We start from the raw sequence: 12,679 nt of genomic DNA, 5'->3' as shown, positions 1-12,679 counted from the left end.
TCCTTAACAGGATGACAAACATGTCAACACTCTTATACTAGGCTTAGACACTGAGGTTGCTATTATCAGCTCCTTCACAACTACATGCCTTAACTCTCCCCCATCTTGGTGCATGCATTCATTTCATTCATTCATTTAACTTGCATCCAGCAGCTGTCTGCCAAGTACCAGCTCTGGGCCAGACCCTGAGCTGGGGGTATCGTGGAGATGGTTGCCCTTCTAGCTCTGTAACCGTCTGCTCATCCACTGTCTTGTGTGCTCTTTCATTCATGGAGTATCCATTTCTTTATTGAATGTTCATTCATTCTTTCTCGTATGCACTGACTTCCTCACTCACTGATTCATCCATTACTAGGTTATCTCATTTGCACATTCACTCATTCTTTATTTTTTCAGACTCTTTTCCTTCCTCCCTCCCCCAATCCTCTGTTCTGCAAACATTCTGGAAGCACCACTCTAAGCCAGAATTAGATGCTGGGATTCTGGCACAACCCTCTCCCCAGACATGTGGGTAGGCAGATGGTGAAGACACCCTGTAACTACCACATGCCAGCCACTGGGACTCAGAGCAGGGGGAGCACCAAGAAGGGAGCAACTGGCTGCCTGGTGGAGGAGGCTGGGTGGGGGCAATCAGAGAAGGCTTCATAGAGGAAGTAGCATTTAAGCCAGGCAAAGGAGGGTATATGGGAGTTCTCCAGGGAGGAAAAGACACTCCTAGTTTTTCTTTCGTGGTGTGTTTGGGGAAAAGTGAGGTGCCTGGGGTTTGTGATGTAGGGTCATGTGTGCATGATCCAACCCAGACCAAGCCCTCCCTGGGTTCCAGTGACAGACGTGGGTCACTCAAGGACTTCCCCTAATTCAGCAACCTTGGCCCCTGGAAAACCATCCACTATCAAGTGGCCAGGAATGGCCTTAGGGCATTAATAGAACACCCTCCAAGCAACCACCTGTCCATCCTCTGGGGACTCAGTGGGAGAGCGGTCCTGGGCTGGGCGGGCTGAGCAGGCAACAGCAGCAGTAGTATCTGAGGTGCCTGGCTCCCAAGATCCCATGTTCATCCAGCAACATGAGTGTCTTGCTGTGGTCCAGGCCTTGCCCCAGATACTGGAAATGCAGCAATGAACAAGACAGAACTCCCACTCTCTAGGGGCTGCAAATGATAAACAAGAAAAACAATTATGAAGACCACCGGGAACACACATGTAGTTGAACGAATCGGGTTTATTGCCTCTTTTGAGAAGGAAGACAGCATTTACCTCAGTAAGAGGGTGTTTAGGGGATTCCCTGGCAGTCCAGTGGTTGGGTCTCAGAGCTTTCACTGCCTAGGGGCCAGGTTCGATACCTGGTCAGGGAACTAAGATCCTGCAAGCCCCACTGCGCAGCCAAAAAAAAAAGTGTTTAAAAGGCTTATTATAGGGACTTGCCAATGCAGAGGACACGGGTTCGAGCCCTGGTGCAGGAAGATCCCACATGCCACGGAGCACCTAAGCCCATGTGCCACAACTACTGAGCCTAAGCTCTAGGGCCCGAGAGCCACAACTAGTGAGCCCACATGCCACAAGTACCGAAGCCCACGTGCCTAGAGCCTGTGCTCTGCAACAAGAGAAGCCACCGCAATGAGAAGCCTGTGCACCGCAACGAAGAGTAGCACCCGCTCGCCACAGCTAGAGAAAGCCCGCGCGCAGCAACGAAGACCCAACACAGCCAAAAATAAATAAGTAAATAAATAAATAAATAAATTTGGGGGGCGGAAAGGGCTTATTATAGAATTTGGGCCTGCGTTAGGTGATTTGGGGGAGGGTTCAAGTAAGTGGGCTTTTACTCTGGAATAGATGTCAGGAAGCGGGGACAGTTCTACGATTGGAAGTCTTAAATCTTTAAAGTGGAAGGCTAATGCTGTAAAGAAGCAGCAGTTATATTAGTCAGAATGGGGAAACGGTTGGTCTTTTTCTGTTTCCAACAATATTCTTGTTTTCATCTGGCTTTAAACATGATTACGGAGCAGTCTTGTTTATGCCTTGCTCCATCATGGTCTCAGAATGGCCTTGCACTATCGTGGTGTTCTGGGAAATTGTTTACGTCCAACAGGAGAATACCAAGGCCTAGCTGTGAGTGCCAGGCTAGTTCCCAGATGCGAGGAGCCACTGTTCTCTTTCTCATAAGAAAGGCCCATTCACTCGACCGAGGTATATTTGCTGGGAGCCAGGTGCAGAGTAATTCGAGGTGGACAAAAGAGACACGGCCCCAGTCCTCAGGGAGCTCGCAGTGACGTTTGTGCCGTCTTAAACACATTGTCAGCAATGGCAAGGGGAATGGACCAGGCCCAAGTATCCGCCAGGACAAAGGCCCGGGGGCGGGGGTGGGGGATGCTGAGAGGTCGGGGTCGGGGGCTGGAGAGGTCGGCTGGGGTCGGAGAGGTCGGCTGGGGCCGGACCCTCAGGCACGCAGGGCCAACCTCTCCCCCAGGGACGTGGGCATTCGCTGCGCTGATTCGCTCAGAAACATGAAAAGAAATCAAGCAGCTTTAATCAAAATAACCCACCGGGGTTTCAAGCTTATGAATATTCAGCATGCTGCTTCCGGCTAGCAACTCCGCTCCAGCCCCGCCCAGCTAGGAGACGGCGCTTGCGTCGCTGGCGCGCGGCTCTGTCGTCATACGCGCGCGCGCAGCCGCTCGCAGGGACAACCGCTCGCCGGGACAGCCGCAGAGCTCTCATGGCGAGCTCGGCCGCTTCCTCCGTGCGACCGCCGAGGCCCAAGAAAGAGCCGCAGGCGCTCGTCATCCCCAAGAATGCGGCGGAGGAGCAGAAGCTCAAGCTGGAACGGCTAATGAAGAACCCGGTGAGACGAGGCGCGGGCTGACGGCCCTTCCGAGTCCTACCCCTTTCCCTTCCGGCGTCTCTGGGCGCTAGCGGGCCCTCTTTCCCCGCTTCCGAGCTCTGGAACTCAGTACCCGAACCCCAGGGTCAGACCTTAGGAAGGAGTAGGCGGCCCCGGAGATAGTGAGCTACTTTCTCCTCTCATGTTAGAGCCAAGCCTGGATGAGGGCGCTGCGAAGCGGCTTCTCGTGCTCTGACCCTTTAACTTTGTAAACAGAAGCCTTAGACTGGAAAGATACAATTCGTGGGTTAGCACAAGGGTTTATTTTCTTCTAAACAGCACTAATTGTTAGAGAGGCATTGGCCAAGACACCTGGGGTTGGCGGTTTCCAGCCATAAAAGATGAGTCGCGTTTCTGAGTTCGGCCCTGAAATGTTGAGTGTAGCCCTGGCAAGGCTGTGGGCTCTGATAGGACCCAGAGTATACAGGATGAAGTAAAGGCAGAGGGAAGAAAACAAACTCAGCTTTGGGTCCAAGAAGGAGAGCAGCCTTACTTCACTACTTCAGTTAAAGTTGTTTGGTTGAAAAAGATGTCACTTTGTCAGCCGGTTTATACATACAAATGCTTTCGTGTTTAAATGTTGCAGGACAAAGCAGTTCCAATTCCAGAAAAAATGAGTGAATGGGCACCTCGACCTCCCCCAGAATTTGTCCGAGATGTAATGGGTAATGTCTTTTGGATGTGGCTGTGTGTTTAAATACAGTTTTTATAAAGTGTAGGTATTTAAAACTCTGCAGTTAGTATTTGTTAATTACATCCCTGATAGGAAGAAAAAAAAAGCTCACTGATCCAGTATTTTGCTCTTATACAATGAAGGGGTATTGTTGCTTGTGGTTTGGCATTAGAGAACTTTCTTCTGCATTGTTTTTAACACCTTGTTTTTTCAAAATGGAAATAGTTTTTATTTTGTTGGGTTGTAAGTTAACATAACTAACTATAAAGAGAATAAATAACAGGTGTAAAAAAATTAGAACCACCTGTAATCTATTGTTCTATTTGTAACGTTTTGATATAGTTCTCCAAACCTCTTTATAGTCAAAACTACTCATGCTTAAGAAAAAAATGTTTATAGAAATATGGTTGTTCTACACATACTATTTTATAACCTACTTTTTTTCACTTCGTATATCATGGACATCTTTTCAACTAAGTAGAAACGTAGCATGTCAAATGTGAAATCATCTGGTGGGGGAGGGAAAGGTCACAGGCTCTCTTTTAGGTTTCTGATCTCTGAACGATAGTCTGCTTGTCCTCTTAATACTGTGCTAGAGTGGAATTTTTGGTGACTTCACATTCAGCATTCACACAACAGATATTTAATGATACCTACAATATGCCAGCCAGTGTGCTAGCTTCTGGGGTACAATGGGGAACAGGGCAGGCTTGGTCCCTTCCATCACTTCTAGTATCTTTCTTTGGTCCCCTGTGATTAAGAGTAGCCTGTGTTGGTAACTGGATATCATCAAAAGCTCTGGACTGTCCTGGCTTTAGGTTCAAGCGCTGGGGCCGGCAGCGGAGAGTTCCATGTGTACAGACATCTGCGCCGGAGAGAGTACCAGCGACAGGACTACATGGATGCCATGGCTGAGAAGGTTAGTGAGCCAGGAGGGTGGCTGAACCCTTGGGTTTAGGCACTGTGCACTTAAACCTTAGAAAAAAGCACTAGAAGAAGAGTAGATACACCTGGTTGTGCCTTGTGTGAGGGCTGCCTTGTAAAGTCAGCAGGAGAAACAGATATCAGGTAGAGTCCAGGGTACTTCTAGGTCAGACCCAGCACGGCAGGTTGCTCACACTAGGAAATGAATGAGGGGAGGGAGTCTTCCAGGTGGTGGAGAGCCCAGCAGAGTCCCCTTTCCCCTCAAGGCCATTTGCCATGGAATAGAAGCAGGATCTCACACCACTTGAGTTATTATTTCTTTATAGTTTCTCTCTTTTTGGCTGAATGCCTGTAATTCCAGTTAGCTGTGTGTTTGGTGCTAGTAGTGGTGTGCTTTCAAGTGTTTTTGCCTCTTTGAGTTTTCTAGCTTTGAGACTGGCATTTCTTCATGACAGGTGTCAAATAATAATTGATTAAGAATGGAGAATTGCTGGCAGTTTCCTGGTGGTCTAGTGGTTAGGATTCAGTGCTTTCACTGCTATGGCCCGGGTTCAGTCCCTGGTCAGGCAACTGAGATCTTGCAAGCCATGCGGTGTGGCAAAAATAAATAAATAAAGATAAAAATTAAAATTAAACAAAATTTTTTTTTAGAGAATTGCTTTTGAAATTGTACTGTAAGAACTGTTAAGCTCTCCATTGCTTGATGGGAAAGGCCAGAAACCTCTCTCCTATTGCTCTTAAGAAATATTCTTTTGGACATTTCACTTGTTTTCTTTCTGGAATTGAGTCTTGGAGTTATTTTATCCACTCCAAAAGTTTTGTTTGATTTTTTTACTAGATTTAAATTGAATCTGTAACTTAACTTGAATGAGAATGGATGTCCTAGTTTTTAGTCATCCCCTCTAAAAACTTTGTCTTCTTTTATTTGTCTAATCTTTTTGTATCTCTCAGTGATCATATATAGAGATTTTACATATGTCTCACCACGTTTGTTCAAAGATATTTTAAGTTTTTTGATTGCAGTGGTGGTGAGTGGTCCCTTAAAAGTTTATTTGAATGGCCAAAATTGAGTTTGAAAAATACCTGTATGATGTTTGAACAGAATGGGATCATTGCCATGGTGGTTTTCACCTGGTATTTGCTTGTCCTGCAGCCCTTATTCGGCCCCCAGGTGTCGATGGTTCTTCTCCAGCTACTTCTCAATTCCAGTGAGGAGTTTCAGGTGACTTGTCACACAGCTATACCAGGTCACTGAAGGATTTGCGCTGTTAGGAATAAACAGAACTCTGTAGAAACTAACAGAAGCACTTTTTTAATCTACTTTAGAGGGGAGGAAATAGAGCAGACCGTTGTCTCAAATGCCATCAGTTAGTCTGAAGCTTTTATGTATTGATTAACGACCCAGAGAAAATACAGAAAAATGTTTCACAAACCTTGAAACCACACAGATGCAAAGGTTTTATTTCACATGGTGAAAGAGAGGCTCTGAGGTTAGAAGAAAAAGATGCAAGAGAATCCTTACCTTCCACAGCGACTGATAGGTTGTCACCACTGACAGAGCACATGTGACTCCTGCTTGAGCCCTTGCCGGGGTCAGCAGCCAGTGGGCAGCTCTGTCTTGGTCGCGCTTCAGACATTTCCATCTCAGCTTCTAAACAGATCAGGTGCTTTTAGTTTGAAGTCATTGCTTTCTAGCTGAACTCTAATTAAAGCTGATTCCTTTCTTGGAAGGAGACCCTTCTTTTTAATTTCATAATTCTGCTCTCAGAGAGAGTTTCTGCATCCGTCTGAGCAGATCCACAGAGCCTGGCAGTGCAGACTAGCAGAGGTGTTGAAGCCACCTCTTTCTCCTCTGCTGGCTCCTTTTTGCTCCATCGACCTTTATGGCTGTAACTAGGAGAAGTAGAGATGGCACTTGTTTTTTTATCAGTAGATGTCTTTATAGTTTACAAGAGCTTTCCTGTAGGTTATTGCAGTTCATTAGTCTTCCTAAAGGCTCAGGGAAAGAGAAATTATTGTTTCCCCCATCTTATAGATGAGGAAGCTGAGGCTTAGAAACAGGGAGCTGCTAGGAAGAAATAATACAAGGGATGGATATATATTTATTTGTATGTATGTACGTACTCACATGTACGTATGTACACGTGTAGGTGTGTTTAGTAGCAGGTGATGGCAATGCATGTTATGCTGCCTTAGAATCGGTCATTTGATAACGGTAGCGAGTTAGGACTTGAAAATTCCATGGTTGCAGCCCTCTGGCCACTCCACCCAGTGAACCCCCATCACCATCTCTGAAGAAGCAGCACTCCTGTGTGTCTCCTTACTGTCAGTACTCTACTGCATTTCTGGGCACCGGATGTGGGGATTTTCCCCACACCAAGCAGTTCTGTGGCACCAGGTGAGTATCCTACAATTCAACTCAATTGTGACCCTGTCTATGTGGAGATAGCGCCATATCTCGAAGGTTAAGGCTCAGTCCTGCAAGACTGAGCCCCACCCCCAACTTCAGAGGCCAGCCACAAGTCCCTGTTGTCACCTGTGCTTCTGACCCACTGGCTATAAATCAGAGGTTTCCCATGACCCCCTCCTCAGGTTCAAGTAATTTGCTTAGAGGGGCTCACAGAACTCAGGAAAACAGCTTACTAGTTTTCCGGTGTAGTATAAAAGGATATAACTCAGGAACAGCTGCACGGAAGAAGGGATGCAGAGCTTCCATTCCTTCTCCCAGCATCTCCAGTGTTCATCAACCCAGGCGCTATCCAAACGCAGCCTTTTGGGGTTTTTGAAGGCTTCATTACGTGGACATGATTAAATCACTGACTGTTGGTGATTAGTTCAACCCTCAGCCCCTCTCCCCTCCCTGGAGGTCAAGGAGGTGGGGCAGAAAGTTCCCTTGGCAACCAGCCCCGTTCCTTAGGTGCTTTCCCAAAGTCACTCATAAACTCCTCTGGTTGAAAGGGGCTGGTTATGAATAACAAAAGATACCCATTTCATCTTTATTTCTGGAGTTATTTCAGGAACTGGGAACGAAACTAAATATTATAATAAAAGATCCCCCTGTGGCTCTCATATAGGGAGTTTGTAAGAGTTTTAATGTGCCAAAAACAGTAGATGAAGACCAAATATGTATATATATTACAAGTCACAATATCACATTTTCCAAGGCCCTGGCGAAACAGAGCCAGTAGTGCTGCCTCTGCCTTCAGGGAATGCTCAGCGTGCTCCCTCTCGTACTTCCGCCCTCTTACACTTACTTGTGCACGAACGGTATTTTAATGAACTGAGTTATTTCACCATCAGAGATCCATATATTGATTTCCTGCCTCACCTGTGAGGCAACTTCTTAAAGTGGCCCTGGAGACCTGGATGTACCTGTAGCACCCCCAGTGGTGTGACTCCTAGAGTTTTCATACCCAGGCAGGCCAGAGTTTGTCTAACTGATGTGGTTTTTTGCAGCAAAAATTGGATGCAGAATTTCAGAAAAGACTGGAAAAGAATAAAATTGCTGCGGAGGAGCAGACTGCAAAGCGTCGGAAAAAGCGGTGAGGGCTTTGTGGCATCCCATAACTACTGAGACTTAGGGCGGGAAATGTAAAAGTAAATAGTTGGTGAACGAGTCCTTCTTGTAGTCAAAAGTTTACCTGTATGGCCTGTATAGGTCTTGGGTGTAAAGATCCACAGTGGGGACTTCCCTGGCGGTCCAGTGGTTAAGACTCCATGCTTCCACTGCAGGGGGCGTGGGTTTGATCCCTGGCCGGGGAGTTAAGATCCCATATGCTGTGCAGCGCAGCTGAAAAAAAAAAAACCCCACAGTGGAGCACCCCCGTAGAGGAATGGCTTTTCTTCCAGTACCTGGGGAGAGGTCAAGTCACTTATTGCCCCCTGCCCCTGCCCCCAGCTTGCTACAGATTCTCCAAAGCTTGCTGGTCAGCACTTTGATGATGAGCGCGTGGATTTCTGTGTCTCCTTCATGTCGGTATTTTAACATCAGGTTTAATAAGTTGCTATGAGCAAACTTCCCGGTTAGCTTCTCCCTTAAAGGAGGGTCTGTAACCTCCCTAAGTGACTACATGACTATACAGACTGCACCCGCGCACGTGTGTGTGTTGTTTTAATAAATGCTCCGGGAGAGGCCACAACAGTGAGAGGCCCGCGTACCGCACAAAAAAAAAAATAAAATAAAAAAATAAAAAAAAAATAAAAACAGTCCCTAAATATCTTTGAATGAGAAAGTATCTCCAGTATTTCTGGATTGCGCTAATCACCTCAGGACTCCAAAGAATCTGATCTTGATTCATGAAGGAAACAGGTTGATAATGTTGATGATGTTGGAGTAGCAGAGTCGTGAGAAAGTATTTCTTTCATTTTATCATAGTATTCGTGTAATTACTAAACTGCTAAAGGTTCTGTAAGTAGATGTTTATTTTCTAAAATATAAAATAGGTAGTTAAGGAATTAATTATTTTGCATTTGCAGCCAGAAGTTAAAAGAGAAGAAATTATTGTCAAAGAAGATGAAACTTGAACAGAAGAAACAGGAAGAAGGTGAGTGGTACCCACTTCTCTTTCGTGACCTTTCTTAGTGCTGATCACGGTGGTTGACCTGTCAAGATTGAGATTTAGAGTTTGGAGTAGGTTGGCTGGCCTCTGAAGAAATGAAGGCTTGTTTCTATTAGTTTCGACTCGTTTAATTGCAAGTGTCAGGAAGCCAAACTGGTTTAAGCAAAAAAGAAAGATACTGCCTCACGTTTAGTACAGGACAGACCTCCTCATGGGCATGGCTGGTAAAGGAGCTCTGATGTTGTTGGCATTCACTGTCTCCTTCTGTCCCCTGGCTTCCTGTCCTCAGGGAAGCTCGTTTCCTCCTTGTGCTTGTGAGGTACCAGTAGCTGCTCTGGGCCACACCCTGGCTCATTCTTGCCTAATAGGCAAGACTGAGGGGGTGTCCCTAGCAAAAGAGTCTTTGTGTCTCTTTGGCTCTTATTGAGTCACTTGGCAAATCAGTTAAGAATGCTTTTGGCTACAAGAAATAGAAAACTAGCAGTAGTTAAGCAAAGAGGAATTCTTTTTCTCACGTAACAAGAAATCTGGTGGTAGGTGGCAGCCCAGTGTGGTTGAGTAGCTCAGTGGTGTCAGGCCCAGTGCCCCTGCGGTTCTTTTGGCCTTTATCCTGTGGGCATGAGATGGCTGCTGCAGCTCCTGGCATCATACTTACATTTAAAGCAGGAAGAAGAGGGGAAAGAAGTGGTACTTGTCTGTTGTGTTTTTTTTTTTTTAAACTGAAGAGCAAACTGTCCCGCATCACGTATTACCTTGTATCTCATTGGTCAGTACTAGGTCACTTTGCCGTCCCTTGCTGCCATCAGGCTAGATGAAAAGAAAACAGAATTGTCATGACTGTCTTTAATGTATCGTGATCCATCAGTGGATGCTGGGTACATTGTCACCCTAGACAGAATTGAGATTTGTTAGAAGGAGGAACGGGGTGAGTAACGTGTCAGCTTCCCACAGCGCTGCCAGTCCTGCCCACTTCCGAACCCATCACAAGGCCAGTGGTGCCAGCCACTCCTTTGGGAACCCCTGGGCTGCGAACCAGGGAGAGAGAGGTCCCAGATGGAAAGGACCAAGGATGCTAAGAGATGAAACAATGACAACTGGTCACCACATCTCTGGATTGGTGGCTGTTCCCTGATTGACTAGACATGGTTCCTAATTGTGATTTTTGGTCCTAAGATAAAATCAGACCTGCACTGACATACGGAAATACGATTGGCCCCTTCCAGGACCAGTTTGCTTATGAGTTGTAAGTGTACTGTGTGACACACTATATATGGTATGGTTTTAGCCTGTTCCCTACCATTTCCGAGAAGAAATTATTTTACAGTACCAAAATGTGATTGCTAGGACATCATCCCTCAAATAAGCCACCTCATCACGTTCCCTGCCCTTCCCCCACTCCCCACACACAGGAATGTGGAAGTACTTGGTCCAAGGGCAGAAGGATTGGGCACCCCACCCGTCTCATGTTCTGTTGAAGGAGGTACTGTGGCATGGACCCCATTATATTGAGAAATAGAAAGGTCTCCTTGGCTCTTGGTAATTGGACCCTCCCTGCCCAGGGTTTGCTGTTTTTGCTGCTTGTTGTCTTTGTTGCTGTTTATGTGTTTAGTGACTTTCCTGAACTAACTCTGTACAGCGTATATTCTTTGTTGTGTGGGGCAGCTGGAGTCTTTGCTTGGTTAGCTTAGCGGTCAGCCGAAGATGAGAGATTTCCTGAAATGCTTTGAACCAGTAAGTCTCCTGATCTTTGCCAAGGGCCTTCTGTGTGTGGTGGCGCATGCCTTCACCGTTCTGGCAGGCAGTTTACAGTTTTGCCTTAGCCTTCACTTCCTCCTTGCACAGAGCCTCAGGGTTAGCCAGAGGTGAGGTTAGGGCCATCTCTTGTCCATCTTAGACATGTGCACAGCTCTGCACATGCATGTGGCCTTCTAGATTACCAGGCTTTCCTCTTAAACTGTTGGTCAGTTTCTTGTTTGCTTCCACTGTTGTCACTGCCTCAGGCAGCTATGATGTTAAACAGTTGCCACTGATTATTTTTGACAAATACCTTGAGGAAAAGGTTGTTCTCACTGAGTCAGGTTGAATAAAGACAAGACAAGCCTCTCGAGTGGAAGTTTACAGGGAGCTGCCAGACAGGTCAAACAGGGACAGTGCTCTGGGTATGGGACTTCTGAGGAACTCCCAGGGCAATTTACTTCCTCCAGTGGCTGCTAGGCTGCTGGTTTTCACAGCTACTGTGAGTAGGAGGCTGTTGATTTGGGAGGCTACCTTGGATCTGCAGAGAGGGAGTAGGAAATAGGGCAAATTTTTTTTTTAAACAAATTTATTTTATTTATTTATTTTTGGCTGTGTTGGATCTTCTTTGCTGCACGCAGGCTTTCTCTAGTTGTGGCAAGCAGGAGCTACTCTCGTTGCCGTGTGTGGGCTTCTCATTGCGGTGGCCTCTCTTGTTGCAGAGCATGGGCTCTAGAGCACAGGCTCAGTAGTTGTGGCGCACGGGCTTAGTTGCTCCGCGGCATGTGGGATCTTCCAGGACCAGGGCTCAAACCCATGTCCTCTGCATTGGCAGGTGGATTCTTAACCACTGTGCCACCAGGGAAGTCCTGTTCTCTCTGGTTTTTTGTTTCTCTGTTTCTCCTTTCCTGTCTTCTTTTGGATTTATTTGAACATTATTATTCTGTTTTAATTTATCTATTGTGTTTTTAACTGTTTCCTTTTTTATAGTCTTTTAGTTGTTCCTCTAGAGATTACTATATTTATACTATTTTCACAGTCTACTGGGAATCAGCATTTCACCACTTTAAGTAGAATGTAGAACTTTTCATCACATAGATTTCTTTACTCTGTATGTTATAGTTGTCTTAGGTATTACATCTCCATACGTTGAAAACCCCTTCAGATAATGTTACGTTTTTAAAAATTGACCTATAGTTGACTTACAATATTATTTCAGTTTCAGGTATATAACATAATGACTTGATATTTTCATAGATTGTGCACTGTACAGTTGTTATAATATTTTTGGCTATATTCCTGATGCTGTATGGGTTGGCCAAAAAGTTTGTTCGGGGTTTTCCATAACACCTTACGGGGGAACGAACGAACTTTTTGGCCAACCCAGTACATTACATCCCTGTGACTTATTTACTATATAACTGGTAGTTTGTACCTCTTAATCCCCTTCACCTATTTTGCCCATTCCCCCATCCTCCTCCCCTCTGGCAACCACTAGTTTTTTCTCTGTCAGTGGAGTCTGTTTCTGGTTTGTTTTTTAGATGCCACATATAAGTGAAAACATGCAGTATTTGTCTTTCTCTGTCTGACTTATTACACTTAGCGTAATACCCTCTAGGTTCATCCATGTTCTTGCAAATGGCAAGACTTCATTCTTTTTTATGGCTGAGTAATATTCGTGTGTGTGTGTACATCTTCTTTATCCATTCATCTGTCAGTGAACACTTAGGTTGCTTCCATATCTTGGCTATTGTAAATAATGCTGCCGTGAACATTGGGATGCACATATCTTTTTGAATTATTGTTTTCATTTTCTTCAGATAAATACCCAGAAGTGGAATTGCTGGATCATATGGTAGTTCTGTTTTTATGATGTTACTGTTTTTGTTTTCAGTCATCAAATATATTT

General features: G+C 45.5%; 1 protein-coding gene across 2 annotated transcripts in view; it reads left to right on the top strand.

The window, feature by feature from the left end:
- The first annotated feature begins 2,650 nt into the window (after window positions 1-2,650).
- The window catches only part of PRKRIP1 (PRKR interacting protein 1), a 33,701-nt gene continuing 23,672 nt past the window's right edge, over window positions 2,651-12,679 (top strand). For both annotated transcript variants that reach the window (XM_055090261.1, XM_007126373.4), the window contains exons 1-5: window positions 2,651-2,841; window positions 3,467-3,545; window positions 4,372-4,472; window positions 7,934-8,019; window positions 8,954-9,021. In XM_055090261.1, coding sequence (XP_054946236.1) covers window positions 2,716-2,841; window positions 3,467-3,545; window positions 4,372-4,472; window positions 7,934-8,019; window positions 8,954-9,021 — 460 coding nt within the window. In that variant the 5' untranslated portion in view covers window positions 2,651-2,715. The remainder of the gene's footprint in view (window positions 2,842-3,466; window positions 3,546-4,371; window positions 4,473-7,933; window positions 8,020-8,953; window positions 9,022-12,679) is intronic.

The sequence above is a fragment of the Physeter macrocephalus genome, chromosome 14, assembly GCF_002837175.3.
Source record: "Physeter macrocephalus isolate SW-GA chromosome 14, ASM283717v5, whole genome shotgun sequence".
NCBI lineage: Eukaryota > Metazoa > Chordata > Mammalia > Artiodactyla > Physeteridae > Physeter > Physeter macrocephalus.
This window is presented reverse-complemented; position numbering and strand designations above follow the sequence as displayed.